Source organism: Oncorhynchus masou, chromosome 13 (assembly GCF_036934945.1).
Source record: "Oncorhynchus masou masou isolate Uvic2021 chromosome 13, UVic_Omas_1.1, whole genome shotgun sequence".
NCBI lineage: Eukaryota > Metazoa > Chordata > Actinopteri > Salmoniformes > Salmonidae > Oncorhynchus > Oncorhynchus masou.
The window spans coordinates 94,890,584-94,906,912 of record NC_088224.1 but is presented as its reverse complement, the minus strand read 5'-3'; the positions used below and the strand labels follow the sequence as shown (position 1 = coordinate 94,906,912).

General features: G+C 49.4%; 1 protein-coding gene across 1 annotated transcript in view; it reads right to left on the bottom strand.

Moving 5' to 3' along the window:
* Positions 1 to 441: 441 nt before the first annotated feature.
* Positions 442 to 16,329, bottom strand: part of prcp (prolylcarboxypeptidase (angiotensinase C)) — a 30,500-nt gene continuing 14,612 nt past the window's right edge. Inside the window, 5 exon segments of the mRNA XM_064985592.1 lie at positions 442 to 470; positions 473 to 490; positions 493 to 519; positions 522 to 630; positions 9,373 to 9,543. Of these exon segments, the coding sequence (XP_064841664.1) occupies positions 442 to 470; positions 473 to 490; positions 493 to 519; positions 522 to 630; positions 9,373 to 9,543 (354 nt within the window).

Sequence of the window (16,329 nt, the reverse complement as noted above, 5' to 3'; positions counted from 1 at the left end):
AACCTCTATTGGGTAACAGTGTTTTAATTAAGATGGTTGAACCTCTATTGGGTAACAGTGTTTTAATTAAGATACCTGCACCTGGCAAAACCTCTATAGGTTAACAGTGTATTATTTAAGATGGCTGAACCTCTATTGGGCAACAGTGTATTAATTAAGATGGCTGAACCTCTATTGGGTAACAGTGTATTAATTAAGATGGCTGAACCTCTATTGGGTAACAGTGTTTTAATTAAGATACCTGCACCTGGCAAAACCTCTATTGGGTAACAGTATATTATTTAAGCATTAAGACATGAGAACCTGTTGATTACCGTGAATAACACATGGCGAGGGCTGTACTTCGGCATGTCCAAGTTAGATTGACGTGTCCGGGAACCATTTCAGTCGCAATCTCCAGTTACATCTGTCCCTCGCTCAGTAAAATCAGCAGGTGTTAGTTTACCTGAAGATGATGTTGCTGTGAGAGCGATGTCCAGTCCTCCGTGACGGTCGCTGCCCAGTCAGCCCGAGGACGCACCCGAACAGGGAGTTGCACTCGTCTGAGAAGGCCTGGAAGTTCCAGTCCTGGGGCTCAAACATGTCCTGCACCCCATCAGTGCAGAGAGGCATCACCATCTCTGTACACGCCTGGGGGAGGGACAGGGGAAAGGAGCTGTTAAGGACTGAAACCAAGGTGACCTACTGCTCTTCAGACATCTAAACATTTAACTGCATTGGCTAACAGGGTCCACATAGAGGACCAGACTAGAGGTCAGACTAGAGGGTCCATATAGAGGACCAGACTAGAGGTCCATATAGAGGACCAGACTAGAGGCCCAGACTAGAGGGCCATATAGAGTACCAGACTAGAGGCCCAGACTAGAGGTTCCATATAGAGGACCAGACTAGAGGACCAGACTAGAGGGTCCATATAGAGGACCAGACTAGAGGACCAGACTAGAGGTTCCATATAGAGGACCAGACTAGAGGGTCCATATAGAGGACCAGACTAGAGGGTCCATATAGAGGACCAGACTAAAGGGACCATATAGAGGACCAGACTAGAGGTTCCATATAGAGGACCAGACTAGAGGGTCCATATAGAGGACCAGACTAGAGGACCAGACTAGAGGGTCCATATAGAGGACCAGACTAGAGGGTCCATATAGAGGACCAGACTAGAGGACCAGACTAGAGGGTCCATATAGAGGAACAGACTAGAGGGCCAGACTAGAGGGTCCATATAGAGGACCAGACTAGAGGCCCAGACTAGAGGGTCCATATAGAGGACCAGACTAGAGGGTCCATATAGAGGACCAGACTAGAGGTTCCATATAGAGGACCAGACTAGAGGACCAGACTAGAGGGTACATATAGAGGACCAGACTAGAGGGCCAGACTAGAGGGTCCATATAGAGGACCAGACTAGAGGCCCAGACTAGAGGGTCCATATAGAGGACCAGACTAGAGGCCCAGACTAGAGGGTCCATATAGAGGACCAGACTAAAGGACCAGACTAGAGGTTCCATATAGAGGTCCAGACTAGAGGGTCCATATAGAGGACCAGACTAGAGGCCCAGACTAGAGCGTCCATATAGAGGAGCAGACTAGAGGCCCAGACTAGAGGGTCCATATAGAGGACTAGACTAAAGGACCAGACTAGAGGGTCCATATAGAGGACCAGACTAAAGGACCAGACTAGAGGGTCCATATAGAGGACAAGACTAGAGGGTCCATATAGAGGACCAGACTAGAGGTTCCATATAGAGGACCAGACTAGAGGACCAGACTAGAGGAACAGACTAGAGGAACAGACTAAAGGACCAGACTAGAGGTTCCATATAGAGGACCAGACTAGAGGGTCCATATAGAGGCACAGACTAAAGGACCAGACTAGAGGGTCCATATAGAGGACCAGACTAGAGGGTACATATAGAGGTCCAGACTAGAGGGTCCATATAGAGGACCAGACTAGAGGACCAGACTAGAGGACCAGACTAGAGGTTCCATATAGAGGACCAGACTAGAGGACCAGACTAGAGGGTCCATATAGAGGGACAGACTAGAGGCCCAGACTAGAGGGTCCATATAGAGGACCAGACTAGAGGCCCAGACTAGAGGGTCCATATAGAGGACCAGACTAAAGGACCAGACTAGAGGTTCCATATAGAGGACCAGACTAGAGGGTCCATATAGAGGACCAGACTAGAGGCCCAGACTAGAGGGTCCATATAGAGGGACAGACTAGAGGACCAGACTAGGGGGTACATATAGAGGACAAGACTAGAGGGTCCATATAGAGGTCCAGACTAGAAGGTCCATATAGAGGACCAGACTAGAGGGTCCATGTAGAGGAACAGACTAGAGGACCAGACTAGAGGACCAGACTAGAGGGTACATATAGAGGACCAGACTAGAGGGTCCATATAGAGGACCAGACTAGAGGACCAGACTAGATGGTCCATATAGAGGACCAGACTAGAGGGTACATATAGAGGACCAGACTAGAGGGTCCATATAGTGGAACAGACTAGAGGACCAGACTAGATGGTCCATATAGAGGACCAGACTAGAGGGTCCATATAGAGAACCAGACTAGAGGATCAGATTAGATGGTCCATATAGAGGACCAGACTAGAGGGTACATATAGAGGACCAGACTAGAGGACCAGACTAGAGGGTCCATATAGAGGACCAGACTAGAGGGTACATATAGAGGACCAGACTAGAGGGTACATATAGAGGACCAGACTAGAGGACCAGACTAGATGGTCCATATAGAGGACCAGACTAGAGGGTCCATATAGAGGACCAGACTAGAGGACCAGACTAGAGGGTCCATATAGAGGACCAGACTAGAGGGTCCATATAGAGGACCAGACTAAAGGACTAGAGGATTCTCTATTCCAGGGGTAGGGAACTACTATTCTCTACCCCAGGGGTAGGGAACTACTATTCTCTACCCCAGGGGCAGGGAACCACTATTCTCTACCCCAGGGGCAGGGAACCACTATTCTCTATCCCAGGGGTAGGGAACTACTATTCTCTATCCCAGGGGTAGGGAACTACTATTCTCTACCCCAGGGGTAGGGAACTACTATTCTCTACCCCAGGGGTAGGGAACTACTATTCTCTACCCCAGGGGCAGGGAACCACTATTCTCTACCCCAGGGGCAGGGAACTTCTATTCTCTACCCCAGGGACAGGGAACCACTATTCTCTACCCCAGGGGCAGGGAACTACTATTCTCTATCCCAGGGGTAGGGAACTACTATTCTCTACCCCAGGGGCAGGGAACCACTATTCTCTACCCCAGGGGCAGGGAACTTCTATTCTCTACCCCAGGGACAGGGAACCACTATTCTCTACCCCAGGGGCAGGGAACCACTATTCTCTATCCCAGGGGTAGGGAACTACTATTCTCTACCCCAGGGGCAGGGAACCACTATTCTCTACCCCAGGGGCAGGGAACTACTATTCTCTATCCCAGGGGCAGGGAACTAATATTCTCTACCCCAGGGACAGGGAACCACTATTCTCTATCCCAGGGGCAGGGAACTACTATTCTCTATCCCAGGGGCAGGGAACTAATATTCTCTACCCCAGGGGCAGGGAACTACTATTCTCTATCCCAGGGGCAGGGAACCACTATTCTCTACCCCAGGGGCAGGGAACTACTATTCTCTACCCCAGGGGTAGGGAACTTCTATTCTCTACCCCAGGGACAGGGAACTACTATTCTCTACCCCAGGGGTAGGGAACTACTATTCTCTACCCCAGGGGCAGGGAACTACTATTCTCTATCCCAGGGGCAGGGAACTACTATTCTCTACCCCAGGGACAGGGAACTACTATTCTCTACCCCAGGGGCAGGGAACTGCTATTCTCTACCCCAGGGGCAGGGAACCACTATTCTCTACCCCAGGGGCAGGGAACTACTATTCTCTACCCCAGGGGCAGGGAACTACTATTATCTATCCCAGGGGCAGGGAACTACTATTCTCTACCCCAGGGGTAGGGAACCACTATTCTCTACCCCAGGGGCAGGGAACTTCTATTCTCTACCCCAGGGGTAGGGAACTACTATTCTCTACCCCAGGGGTAGGGAACTACTATTCTCTATCCCAGGGGTAGGGAACTACTATTCTCTATCCCAGGGGCAGGGAACCACTATTCTCTATCCCAGGGGCAGGGAACTACTATTCTCTACCCCAGGGGCAGGGAACCTCTATTCTCTACCCCAGGGGCAGGGAACTTCTATTCTCTATCCCAGGGGCAGGGAACTACTATTCTCTACCCCAGGGGCAGGGAACCACTATTCTCTATCCCAGGGGCAGGGAACAACTATTCTCTACCCCAGGGGCAGGGAACCACTATTCTCTATCCCAGGGGCAGGGAACCACTATTCTCTATCCCAGGGGCAGGGAACTACTATTCTCTACCCCAGGGGCAGGGAACCACTATTCTCTATCCCAGGGGCAGGGAACAACTATTCTCTACCCCAGGGGCAGGGAACCACTATTCTCTATCCCAGGGGCAGGGAACTACTATTCTCTATCCCAGGGGTAGGGAACTACTATTCTCTACCCCAGGGGCAGGGAACCACTATTCTCTATCCCAGGGGCAGGGAACCACTATTCTCTACCCCAGGGGCAGGGAACTACTATTCTCTATCCCAGGGGCAGGGAACTACTATTCTCTACCCCAGGGGCAGGGAACTACTATTCTCTACCCCAGGGGCAGGGAACCACTATTCTCTACCCCAGGGGCAGGGAACTACTATTCTCTATCCCAGGGGCAGGGAACCACTATTCTCTATCCCAGGGGCAGGGAACTTCTATTCTCTATCCCAGGGGCAGGGAACTACTCCTATAGATGTTGACCGTACATTAAGATGAGCAGAGGATGGTGTTTACATGACTATTCTCTACCCCAGGGGTAGGGAACTACTCCTATAGATGTTGACCGTACATTAAGATGAGCAGAGGATGGTGTTTACATGACTATTCTCTACCCCAGGGGCAGGGAACTACTATTCTCTACCCCAGGGGCAGGGAACTACTCCTATAGATGTTGACCGTACATTAAGATGAGCAGAGGATGGTGTTTACATGACTAATGCCATACTCAGCCTTCTGCCATAACCAGTTTAACATCCTACTACCACTGTCCAGGTAAACGTTGTTGAAACATGATCACATCTCTTTTTCTTATTTGTGGGAATACTTGGGAGCAGATTTCCTAAATTAAACACATTTTTAGCTAAATTCCTGGTGAATTTACACCTCTCCCCCCCACCTGTTGCTGAGTCTAGCTCTTTACAGGGCACTACCTGACCAGAGCCCTATTCCCTAATTAGAGCACTACCTGACCAGAGCCCTATTCCCTAATTAGAGCACTACCTGACCAGAGCCCTATTCCCTAATTAGAGCACTACCTGACCAGAGCCCTATTCCCTATTTAGAGCACTACCTGACCAGAGCCCTATTCCCTAATTAGAGCACTACCTGACCAGAGCCCTATTCCCTAATTAGAGCACTACCTGACCAGAGCCCTAATTCCCTAATTAGAGCACTACCTGACCAGAGCCCTATTCCCTAATTAGAGCACTACCTGACCAGAGCCCTATTCCCTATTTAGAGCACTACCTGACCAGAGCCCTATTCCCTAATTAGAGCACTACCTGACCAGAGCCCTATTCCCTAATTAGAGCACTACCTGACCAGAGCCCTATTCCCTAATTAGAGCACTACCTGACCAGAGCCCTATTCCCTATTTAGAGCACTACCTGACCAGAGCCCTATTCCCTAATTAGAGCACTACCTGACCAGAGCCCTATTCCCTAATTAGAGCACTACCTGACCAGAGCCCTATTCCCTAATTAGAGCACTACCTGACCAGAGCCCTAATTCCCTAATTAGAGCACTACCTGACCAGAAACCTATTCCCTAATTAGAGCACTACCTGACCAGAGCCCTATTCCCTATTTAGAGCACTACCGGACCAGAGCCCTATTCCCGAATTAGAGCACTACCTGACCAGAGCCCTATTCCCTAATTAGAGCACTACCGGACCAGAGCCCTATTCCCTAATTAGAGCACTACCTGACCAGAGCCCTATTCCCTATTTAGAGCACTACCTGACCAGAGCCCTATTCCCTATTTAGAGCACTACCTGACCAGAGCCCTATTCCCTATTTAGAGCACTACCTGACCAGAGCCCTATTCCCTAATTAGAGCACTACCTGACCAGAGCCCTATTCCCTAATTAGAGCACTACCTGACCAGAGCCCTATTCCCTAATTAGAGCACTACCTGACCAGAGCCCTATTCCCTAATTAGAGCACTACCCGACCAGAGCCCTATTCCCTAATTAGAGCACTACCCGACCAGAGCCCTATTCCCTAATTAGAGCACTACCCGACCAGAGCCCTATTCCCTATTTAGAGCACTACCCGACCAGAGCCCTATTCCCTATTTAGAGCACTACCCGACCAGAGCCCTATTCCCTAATTAGAGCACTACCCGACCAGAGCCCTATTCCCTAATTAGAGCACTACCCGACCAGAGCCCTATTCCCTAATTAGAGCACTACCCGACCAGAGCCCTATTCCTAATTAGAGCACTACCCGACCAGAGCCCTATTCCCTAATTAGAGCACTACCCGACCAGAGCCCTATTCCCTAATTAGAGCACTACCCGACCAGAGCCCTATTCCCTAATTAGAGCACTACCCGACCAGAGCCCTATTCCCTAATTAGAGCACTACCCGACCAGAGCCCTATTCCCTAATTAGAGCACTACCCGACCAGAGCCCTATTCCCTAATTAGAGCACTACCCGACCAGAGCCCTATTCCCTAATTAGAGCACTACCCGACCAGAGCCCTATTCCCTAATTAGAGCACTACCCGACCAGAGCCCTATTCCCTAATTAGAGCACTACCCGACCAGAGCCCTATTCCCTAATTAGAGCACTACCCGACCAGAGCCCTATTCCCTAATTAGAGCACTACCCGACCAGAGCCCTATTCCCTAATTAGAGCACTACCCGACCAGAGCCCTATTCCCTAATTAGAGCACTACCCGACCAGAGCCCTATTCCCTAATTAGAGCACTACCCGACCAGAGCCCTATTCCCTAATTAGAGCACTACCCGACCAGAGCCCTATTCCCTAATTAGAGCACTACCCGACCAGAGCCCTATTCCCTAATTAGAGCACTACCCGACCAGAGCCCTATTCCCTAATTAGAGCACTACCCGACCAGAGCCCTATTCCCTAATTAGAGCACTACCCGACCAGAGCCCTATTCCCTAATTAGAGCACTACCCGACCAGAGCCCTATTCCCTAATTAGAGCACTACCCGACCAGAGCCCTATTCCCTAATTAGAGCACTACCCGACCAGAGCCCTATTCCCTAATTAGAGCACTACCCGACCAGAGCCCTATTCCCTAATTAGAGCACAACCCGACCCGAGCCCTATTCCCTAATTAGAGCACTACCCGACCAGAGCCCTATTCCCTAATTAGAGCACTACCCGACCAGAGCCCTATTCCCTAATTAGAGCACTACCCGACCAGAGCCCTATTCCCTAATTAGAGCACTACCCGACCAGAGCCCTATTCCCTAATTAGAGCACTACCCGACCAGAGCCCTATTCCCTAATTAGAGCACTACCCGACCAGAGCCCTATTCCCTAATTAGAGCACTACCCGACCAGAGCCCTATTCCCTAATTAGAACACTACCCGACCAGAGCCCTATTCCCTAATTAGAACACTACCCGACCAGAGCCCTATTCCCTAATTAGAGCACTACCCGACCAGAGCCCTATTCCCTAATTAGAGCACTACCCGACCAGAGCCCTATTCCCTAATTAGAGCACTACCTGACCAGAGCCCTATTCCCTAATTAGAGCACTACCTGACCAGAGCCCTATTCCCTAATTAGAGCACTACCTGACCAGAGCCCTATTCCCTAATTAGAGCACTACCTGACCAGAGCCCTATTCCCTAATTAGAGCACTACCTGACCAGAGCCCTATTCCCTAATTAGAGCACTACCTGACCAGAGCCCCATTCCCTAATTGGAGCACTACCTGACCAGAGCCCCATTCCCTAATTAGAGCACTACCTGACCAGAGCCCCATTCCCTAATTAGAGCACTACCTGACCAGAGCCCCATTCCCTAATTAGAGCACTACCTGACCAGAGCCCCATTCCCTAATTAGAGCACTACCTGACCAGAGCCCTATTCCCTAATTAGAGCACTACCTGACCAGAGCCCTATTCCCTAATTAGAGCACTACCTGACCAGAGCCCTATTCCCTAATTAGAGCACTACCTGACCAGAGCCCTATTCCCTAATTAGAGCACTACCTGACCAGAGCCCTATTCCCTAATTGGAGCACTACCTGACCAGAGCCCTATTCCCTAATTAGAGCACTACCTGACCAGAGCCCTATTCCCTAATTAGAGCACTACCTTACCAGAGCCCTATTCCCTAATTAGAGCACTACCTGACCAGAGCCCTATTCCCTAATTAGAGCACTACCTGACCAGAGCCCTATTCATTAATTAGAGCACTACCTGACCAGAGCCCTATTCCCTAATTAGAGCACTACCTGACCAGAGCCCTATTCCCTAATTAGAGCACTACCTGACCAGAGCCCTATTCCCTAATTAGAGCACTACCTGACCAGAGCCCTATTCCCTAATTAGAGCACTACCTGACCAGAGCCCTATTCCCTAATTAGAGCACTACCTGACCAGAGCCCTATTCCCTAATTAGAGCACTACCTGACCAGAGCCCTATTCCCTAATTAGAGCACTACCCGACCAGAGCCCTATTCCCTAATTAGAACACTACCCGACCAGAGCCCTATTCCCTAATTAGAGCACTACCTGACCAGAGCCCTATTCCCTAATTAGAGCACTACCTGACCAGAGCCCTATTCCCTAATTAGAGCACTACCTGACCAGAGCCCTATTCCCTAATTAGAGCACTACCTGACCAGAGCCCTATTCCCTAATTAGAGCACTACCTGACCAGAGCCCTATTCCCTAATTAGAGCACTACCTGACCAGAGCCCTATTCCCTAATTAGAGCACTACCTGACCAGAGCCCTATTCCCTAATTAGAGCACTACCTGACCAGAGCCCTATTCCCTAATTAGAGCACTACCTTACCAGAGCCCTATTCCCTAATTAGAGCACTACCTGACCAGAGCCCTATTCCCTAATTAGAGCACTACCTGACCAGAGCCCTATTCCCTAATTAGAGCACTACCTTACCAGAGCCCTATTCCCTAATTAGAGCACTACCTGACCAGAGCCCTATTCCCTAATTAGAACACTACACACTACACAGAACACTGTGAGTTTGTGTTACCTGGTAGTACCAGCCGATGAAGCCCAGGTTCCCTGTAGCCGTAGAGGAGGTGTTGAGGCAAGGACAGTTTCCTGTGTAGTTGAAGTAGACTCGAGCAGCTTCAGATATGCCCCCTAACAGCTGGTAGTCTGACACACTGCTGGGGTCAAAGCCAAGGTGCTTGCACACCACCTGGGAACAAAAACAACAAAAGATATCACAGATTATTTTTTAAAGTTGGCAGATAGTTTGGGCTTAGAAATGACCATTATTGTCTCAGTATACTAAATACAGGATTTATTAGGTCAGTGTTTGTCACACGAGGCACAAACATGGAACAATTACTAATGAATTGGCACCTCAGACAACGGCAGAGTGAAAATACTTCTCCGCTAATTAAATAGTAATAGTAGGTAATAAGTAAGACTCTCTTTCATAGGTAACCTTTTAAAGCACTTTGTTTACAATACAAACACCTGAGTTCCATTTCAGTCCAAATCCAAATGGCTCAACCATCTCTCTCTCTCTCTCTCTCTCTCTCTCTCTCTCTCTCTCTCTCTCTCTCTCTCTCTCTCTCTCTCTCTCTCTCTCTCTCTCTCTCTCTCTCTCTCTCTCTCTCTCTCTCTCTCTCTCTCTCTCTCTCTCTCTCTCTCTCTCTCTCTCTCTCTCTCTCTCTCTCTCTCTCTCTCTCTCTCTCTCTCTCTCTCTCTCTCTCTCTCTCTCTCTCTCTCTCTCTCTCTCTCTCTCTCTCTCTCTCTCTCTCTCTCTCTCTCTCTCTCTCTCTCTCTCTCTCTCTCTCTCTCTCTCTCTCTCTCTCTCTCTCTCTGTCTCTCTGTCTCTCTGCCCAGAGCTGTTTACCGGTTGTTTTCTCATAAAACATTTCACTTAAAAAAATGTAGTGTCTAATTTACATATGAACTTGAGTGGAATGAAACTAAAGGCTTCATTTAAATGTATAGCTCTGCGCTTAGCATAGCGAGGAGACATATTTAGTTGTTAAAAGATTTATCGACCTGGTTTCCCCCCTCCGCCTCATTCTCACCCTCCCAGGACAACTTCTCAACTTTACGAAAGTGACTGTTTCATCTATAGTAACAATTACTGCAGTTGAGATACATTTAAAATGGGATTTTTTTTTAATGTATTTTTTTCATCGTTCGTGGTTTGCTTTCAGACATAGTTACTGTATTGGTAGTTGTCATGGTAGCAGCAGAGTTTGCTGCCTGCCCTGTTCTGTCTGCGAGCTGTTTTTGTTCTGTCAGTCTTTGTAAAGGCTGCTGGAGAGACTGTGGCTGCTTGTTAGGACGTTGGACTGGAGTTCTGGCAGAATGGAGGCTTTTACTGAGGCTTTTGTCTACAGGCGGGCTAGGGGAGGAGGGGGAGGAGGAGGAGGAGGGGGAGGAGGAGGGGGAGGAGGAGGAGGAGGAGGGGGAGGAGGAGGAGGAGGAGGAGGGGGAGGGGGAGGAGGGGGAGGAGGAGGAGGAGGGGGGGGAGGGGAGGAGGTTGAGGATGAGGAGGGGAGGAGGTTGAGGATGAGGAGGGGGGAGGAGGAGGAGGGGGGAGGTGCAAGAGGAGGGAGGGGGGAGGAGGAGGGAGGAGGGTGGAGGAGGAGGAGATGGAGGAGAGGGAGGAGGAGGAGGAGAGGGAGGAGGAGGAGATGGAGGAGGAGGAGGAGGAAGGGGGAGGAGGGGAGGAGGGGGGGGGGGGAGGAGGGGAGGAGGAGGGGAGGAGGAGATGGAGGAGGAGGAGGAGATGGAGGAGGAGATGGAGGAGGAGGAGGAAGAGGAGGTTGAGGAGGAAGGGGGGAGGAGGGGGAGGAGGAGGGGGAGGAGGGGGGGGGGAGGAGGAGGAGGAGGAGGAGGAGGAGGAGGAGGAGGAGGAGGAGGAGGAGGAGGAGGAGGGGAGGGGAGGAGGGGGGAGGAGGGGGGAGGGGAGGGGAGGAGGAGGGGGAGGGAGGAGGGGGGAGGAGAAGGAGGGGGAGGAGGGGGGGAGGGGGAGGAGGTTGAGGATGAGGAGGGGGGAGGAGGTTGAGGATGAGGAGGGGGGGAGGAGGAGGGGGGGGAGGAGGTGCAAGAGGAGGGAGGGGGGGAGGAGGGGAGGGGGGTGGAGGAGGAGGAAGGTGGAGGAGATGGAGGAGATGGAGGAGGAGGAGAGGGAGGAGGAGGAGGAGAGGGAGGAGGAGGAGATGGAGGAGGAGGAGGAGGAGGAAGGGGGAGGAGGGGGGAGGGGGGGGGGGAGGAGGAGGAGGAGAGGGAGGAGGAGGAGGAGATGGAGGAGGAGGAGGAAGAGGAGGTTGAGGAGGAAGGGGGAGGAGGGGGAGGAGGAGGGGGAGGATGTCGATGGATATATGAGAAGGAGGGGTAGAGCAACAGGCATGTCTGAACCACAGATTTATACCATGAAAAAAGAAAAAACGTCCAGCAATTGCTCTAAAGCATCTCCTCTCTACTTTTCAGACAGGATTAGTCTCCTACATTCATCTTTGCCAACAGATTTCCCCCCTTTAAACCCTCAATACTCCCTTCCCACAGTCACTCACATAATCACATTAGCTTTGTCATTAAAAAAGCTCACTGGCTAAACCGCTTAAACCACCCATAGGGCAGGCATACATTACAGGCACTGAGCCACAACGGCTCCAAATGTCCATTTAGCTTCTCCGTGTCTGTTAACCTGCTGCACCACTAGGGGATTTAGGATTTATATATATATCGATGAGGACCACAAATGTTGTTTTTTTAAGTTGATATATTTCTACTAATGAAAAAGTAACAGAACAGTGGGCATCTCATATAACTCACAGGATGGTTGGAGCACCCCAGGAGGGTGAGCAAGCACTAGCAGGGGTTAGGGTTTAGGGTTTAGGGTTCAGGGTATAGGGTCAATGGTGCTGCCTTGGTTGGGGATGTGACGTGTCAGAGGAGCTGGTGGGTCAGAGTCATTCAGCCTTCTATAACAGCCTCTACAGTCCAGGGTTCACTGAGTCCTTCAGCCTTCTATAACAGCCTCTACAGTCCAGGGATCACTGAGTCATTCAGCCTTCTATAACAGCCTCTACAGTCCAGGGATCACTGAGTCCTTCAGCCTTCTATAACAGCCTCTACAGTCCAGGGATCACTGAGTCCTTCAGCCTTCTATAACAGCCTCTACAGTCCAGGGATCACTGAGTCCTTCAGCCTTCTATAACAGCCTCTACAGGCCAGGGATCACTGAGTCCTTCAGCCTTCTATAACAGCCTCTACAGTCCAGGGATCACTGAGTCCTTCAGCCTTCTATAACAGCCTCTACAGTCCAGGGATCACTGAGTCCTTCAGCCCCCTATAACAGCCTCTATAGCCCAGGGATCACTGAGTCCTTCAGCCATCTATAACAGCCTCTACAGTCCAGGGATCACTGAGTCCTTCAGCCTTCTATAACAGCCTCTATAGTACAGGGCTCACTGAGTCCTTCAGCCTTCTATAACAGCCTCTACAGTCCAGGGTTCACTGAGTCCTTCAGCCTTCTATAACAGCCTCTACAGTCCAGGGTTCACTGAGTCCTTCAGCCTTCTATAACAGCCTCTACAGTCCAGGGATCACTGAGTCCTTCAGCCTTCTATAACAGCCTCTACAGTCCAGGGATCACTGAGTCCTTCAGCCTTCTATAACAGCCTCTACAGTCCAGGGATCACTGAGTCCTTCAACCTTCTATAAACACCCTACATGTTTTCTTGAGTGGGTGGTCAGGGGGCCGGAACATACGGTCAAATAATTTATATATTTTCCATACTAAAAAATATGATATATCCAGCTGTTTGACGTAAAAGAGGCAAAAAACAACATTTAAAAACAGGAAGCATAGAAACAGATCTACTGCTTCTTAGACTGGCCTGAGAATGACAGATCTATAACTCACATTTCTATGTGAATTTGGACGGGCCGCCCAAAAAAGTGCCATATTGCAGCTTTAACAATTAAAAAGTATACGGTTGATATCATCAAATTACATAGTACTGTTACATCGTACTGTTACATCGTACTGTTACATCGTACTGGCACATATACATGGTACATAGTACTGGCACATAGTACTGGCACATAGTACTGGCACATAGTATTGGTACATAGTACTGTTACAGGGTACTGGTACAGAGTACTGGTACAGAGTACTGGTACAGAATACTGGTACAGAGTACTGGTACAGAGTACTGGTACAGAGTACTGGTACAGAATACTGGTACAGAGTACTGGTACAGAGTACTGGTACAGAATACTGGTACAGAATACTGGTACAGAGTACTGGTACAGAGTACTGGTACAGAACACTGGTACAGAGTACTGCTACAGAATACTGGTACAGAGTACTGGTACAGAGTACTGGTACAGAGTACTGGTACAGAGTACTGGTACAGAATACTGGTACAGAGTACTGGTACAGAGTACTGGTACAGAATACTGGTACAGAGTACTGGTACAGAATACTGGTACAGAGTACTGGTACAGAGTACTGGTACAGAACACTGGTACAGAGTACTGCTACAGAGTACTGTTACAGAATACTGGTACAGAGTACTGCTACAGAGTACTGTTACAGAATACTGCTACAGAGTACTGTTACAGAATACTGGTACAGAGTACTGGTACAGAGTACTGGTACAGAATACTGGTACATACAACTGGTACAGAGTACTGGTACAGAGTACTGGTACAGAATACTGGTACAGAATACTGTTACAGAATACTGTTGCCATGTCAGACAAACAGGGTTTAGTGGAGAAGAATCCTCACAACCACAAGAGAAGAAGAAAACGAACAAGTCCCAAATGGCACCATGATCCTTAAGTAGTGCACTACTGTCAAACCCGGTCTAGACAAAAGTAGTGCAGATAAAGGAAGTAGAGACAGAGGATGTGGCAGATAAAGGAAGTAGAGACAGAGGATGTGGCAGCTGAAAGAAGTAGAGACAGAGAGGATGTGGCAGAGCAGCTGAAGGAAGTAGAGACAGAGAGGATGTGGCAGCTAAAGGAAGTAGAGACAGAGAGGATGTGGAAGCTAAAGGAAGTAGAGACAGAGAGGATGTGGCAGAGCAGCTAAATGAAGCAGAGACAGAGAGGATGTGGCAGAGCAGCTAAAGGAAGTAGAGACAGAGAGGATGTGGCAGATAAAGGAAGCAGAGACAGAGAGGATGTGGCAGATAAAGGAAGTAGAGACAGAGAGGATGTGGCAGATAAAGGACGTAGAGACAGAGAGGATGTGGCAGAGCAGCTGAAGGAAGTAGAGACAGAGAGGATGTGGCAGCTAAAGGAAGTAGAGACAGAGAGGATGTGGAAGCTAAAGGAAGTAGAGACAGAGAGGATGTGGCAGAGCAGCTAAATGAAGCAGAGACAGAGAGGATGTGGCAGAGCAGCTAAAGGAAGTAGAGACAGAGAGGATGTGGCAGATAAAGGAAGCAGAGACAGAGAGGATGTGGCAGATAAAGGAAGTAGAGACAGAGAGGATGTGGCAGCTAAAGGAAGTAGAGACAGAGAGGATGTGGCAGATAAAGGAAGCAGAGACAGAGAGGCTGTGGCAGATAAAGGAAGTAGAGACAGAGAGGATGTGGCAGATAAAGGAAGTAGAGACAGAGAGGATGTGGCAGATAAAGGAAGTAGAGACAGAGAGGATGTGGCAGCTAAAGGAAGTAGAGACAGAGAGGATTTGGCAGCTAAAGGAAGTAGAGACAGAGAGGATGTGGCAGCTAAAGGAAGTAGAGACAGAGAGGATGTGGCAGCTAAAGGAAGTAGAGACAGAGAGGATGTGGCAGCTAAAAGAAGTAGAGACAGAGAGGATGTGGAAGCTAAAGGAAGCAGAGACAGAGAGGATGTGGCAGCTAAAGGAAGCAGAGACAGAGAGGATGTGGCAGCTAAAGGAAGTAGAGACAGAGAGGATGTGGCAGCTAAAGGAAGTAGAGACAGAGAGGATGTGGAAGCTAAAGGAAGCAGAGACAGAGAGGATGTGGCAGCTAAAGGAAGTAGAGACAGAGAGGATGTGGCAGCTAAAGGAAGCAGTGACAGAGAGGATGTGGCAGCTAAAGGAAGTAGAGACAGAGAGGATGTGGCAGATAAAGGAAGTAGAGACAGAGAGGATGTGGCAGCTAAAGGAAGTAGAGACAGAGAGGATGTGGCAGCTAAAGGAAGTAGAGACAGAGAGGATGTGGCAGATAAAGGAAGCAGAGACAGAGAGGATGTGGCAGCTAAAGGAAGTAGAGACAGAGAGGATGTGGCAGAGCAGCTAAAGGAAGTAGAGACAGAGAGGATGTGGCAGCTGAAGGAAGCAGAGACAGAGAGGATGTGGCAGATAAAGGAAGTAGAGACAGAGAGGATGTGGAAGCTAAAGGAAGCAGAGACAGAGAGGATGTGGCAGAGCAGATAAAGGAAGTAGAGACAGAGAGGATGCGGCAGATAAAGGAAGTAGAGACAGAGAGGATGTGGCAGATAAAGGAAGTAGAGACAGAGAGGATGTGGCAGATAAAGGAAGCAGAGACAGAGAGGATGTGGCAGAGCAGCTAAAGGAAGTAGAGACAGAGAGGATGTGGCAGATAAAGGAAGCAGAGACAGAGAGGATGTGGCAGATAAAGGAAGTAGAGACAGAGAGGATGTGGCAGCTAAAGGAAGTAGAGACAGAGAGGATGTGGCAGCTAAAGGAAGTAGAGACAGAGAGGATGTGGCAGCTAAAGGAAGTAAAGACAGAGAGGATGTGGCAGCTAAAGGATGTAGAGACAGAGAGGATGTGGCAGAGCAGATAAAGGAAGCAGAGACAGAGAGGATATGGCAGATAAAGGAAGCAGAGACAGAGAGGATGTTGCAGATAAAGGAAGCAGAGACAGAGAGGATGTGGCAGATAAAGGAAGCAGAGACAGAGAGGATGTTGCAGATAAAGGAAGCAGAGACAGAGAGGATGTGGCAGATAAAGGAAGCAGAGACAGAGAGGATGTGGCAGCTAAAGGAAGTAAAGACAGAGA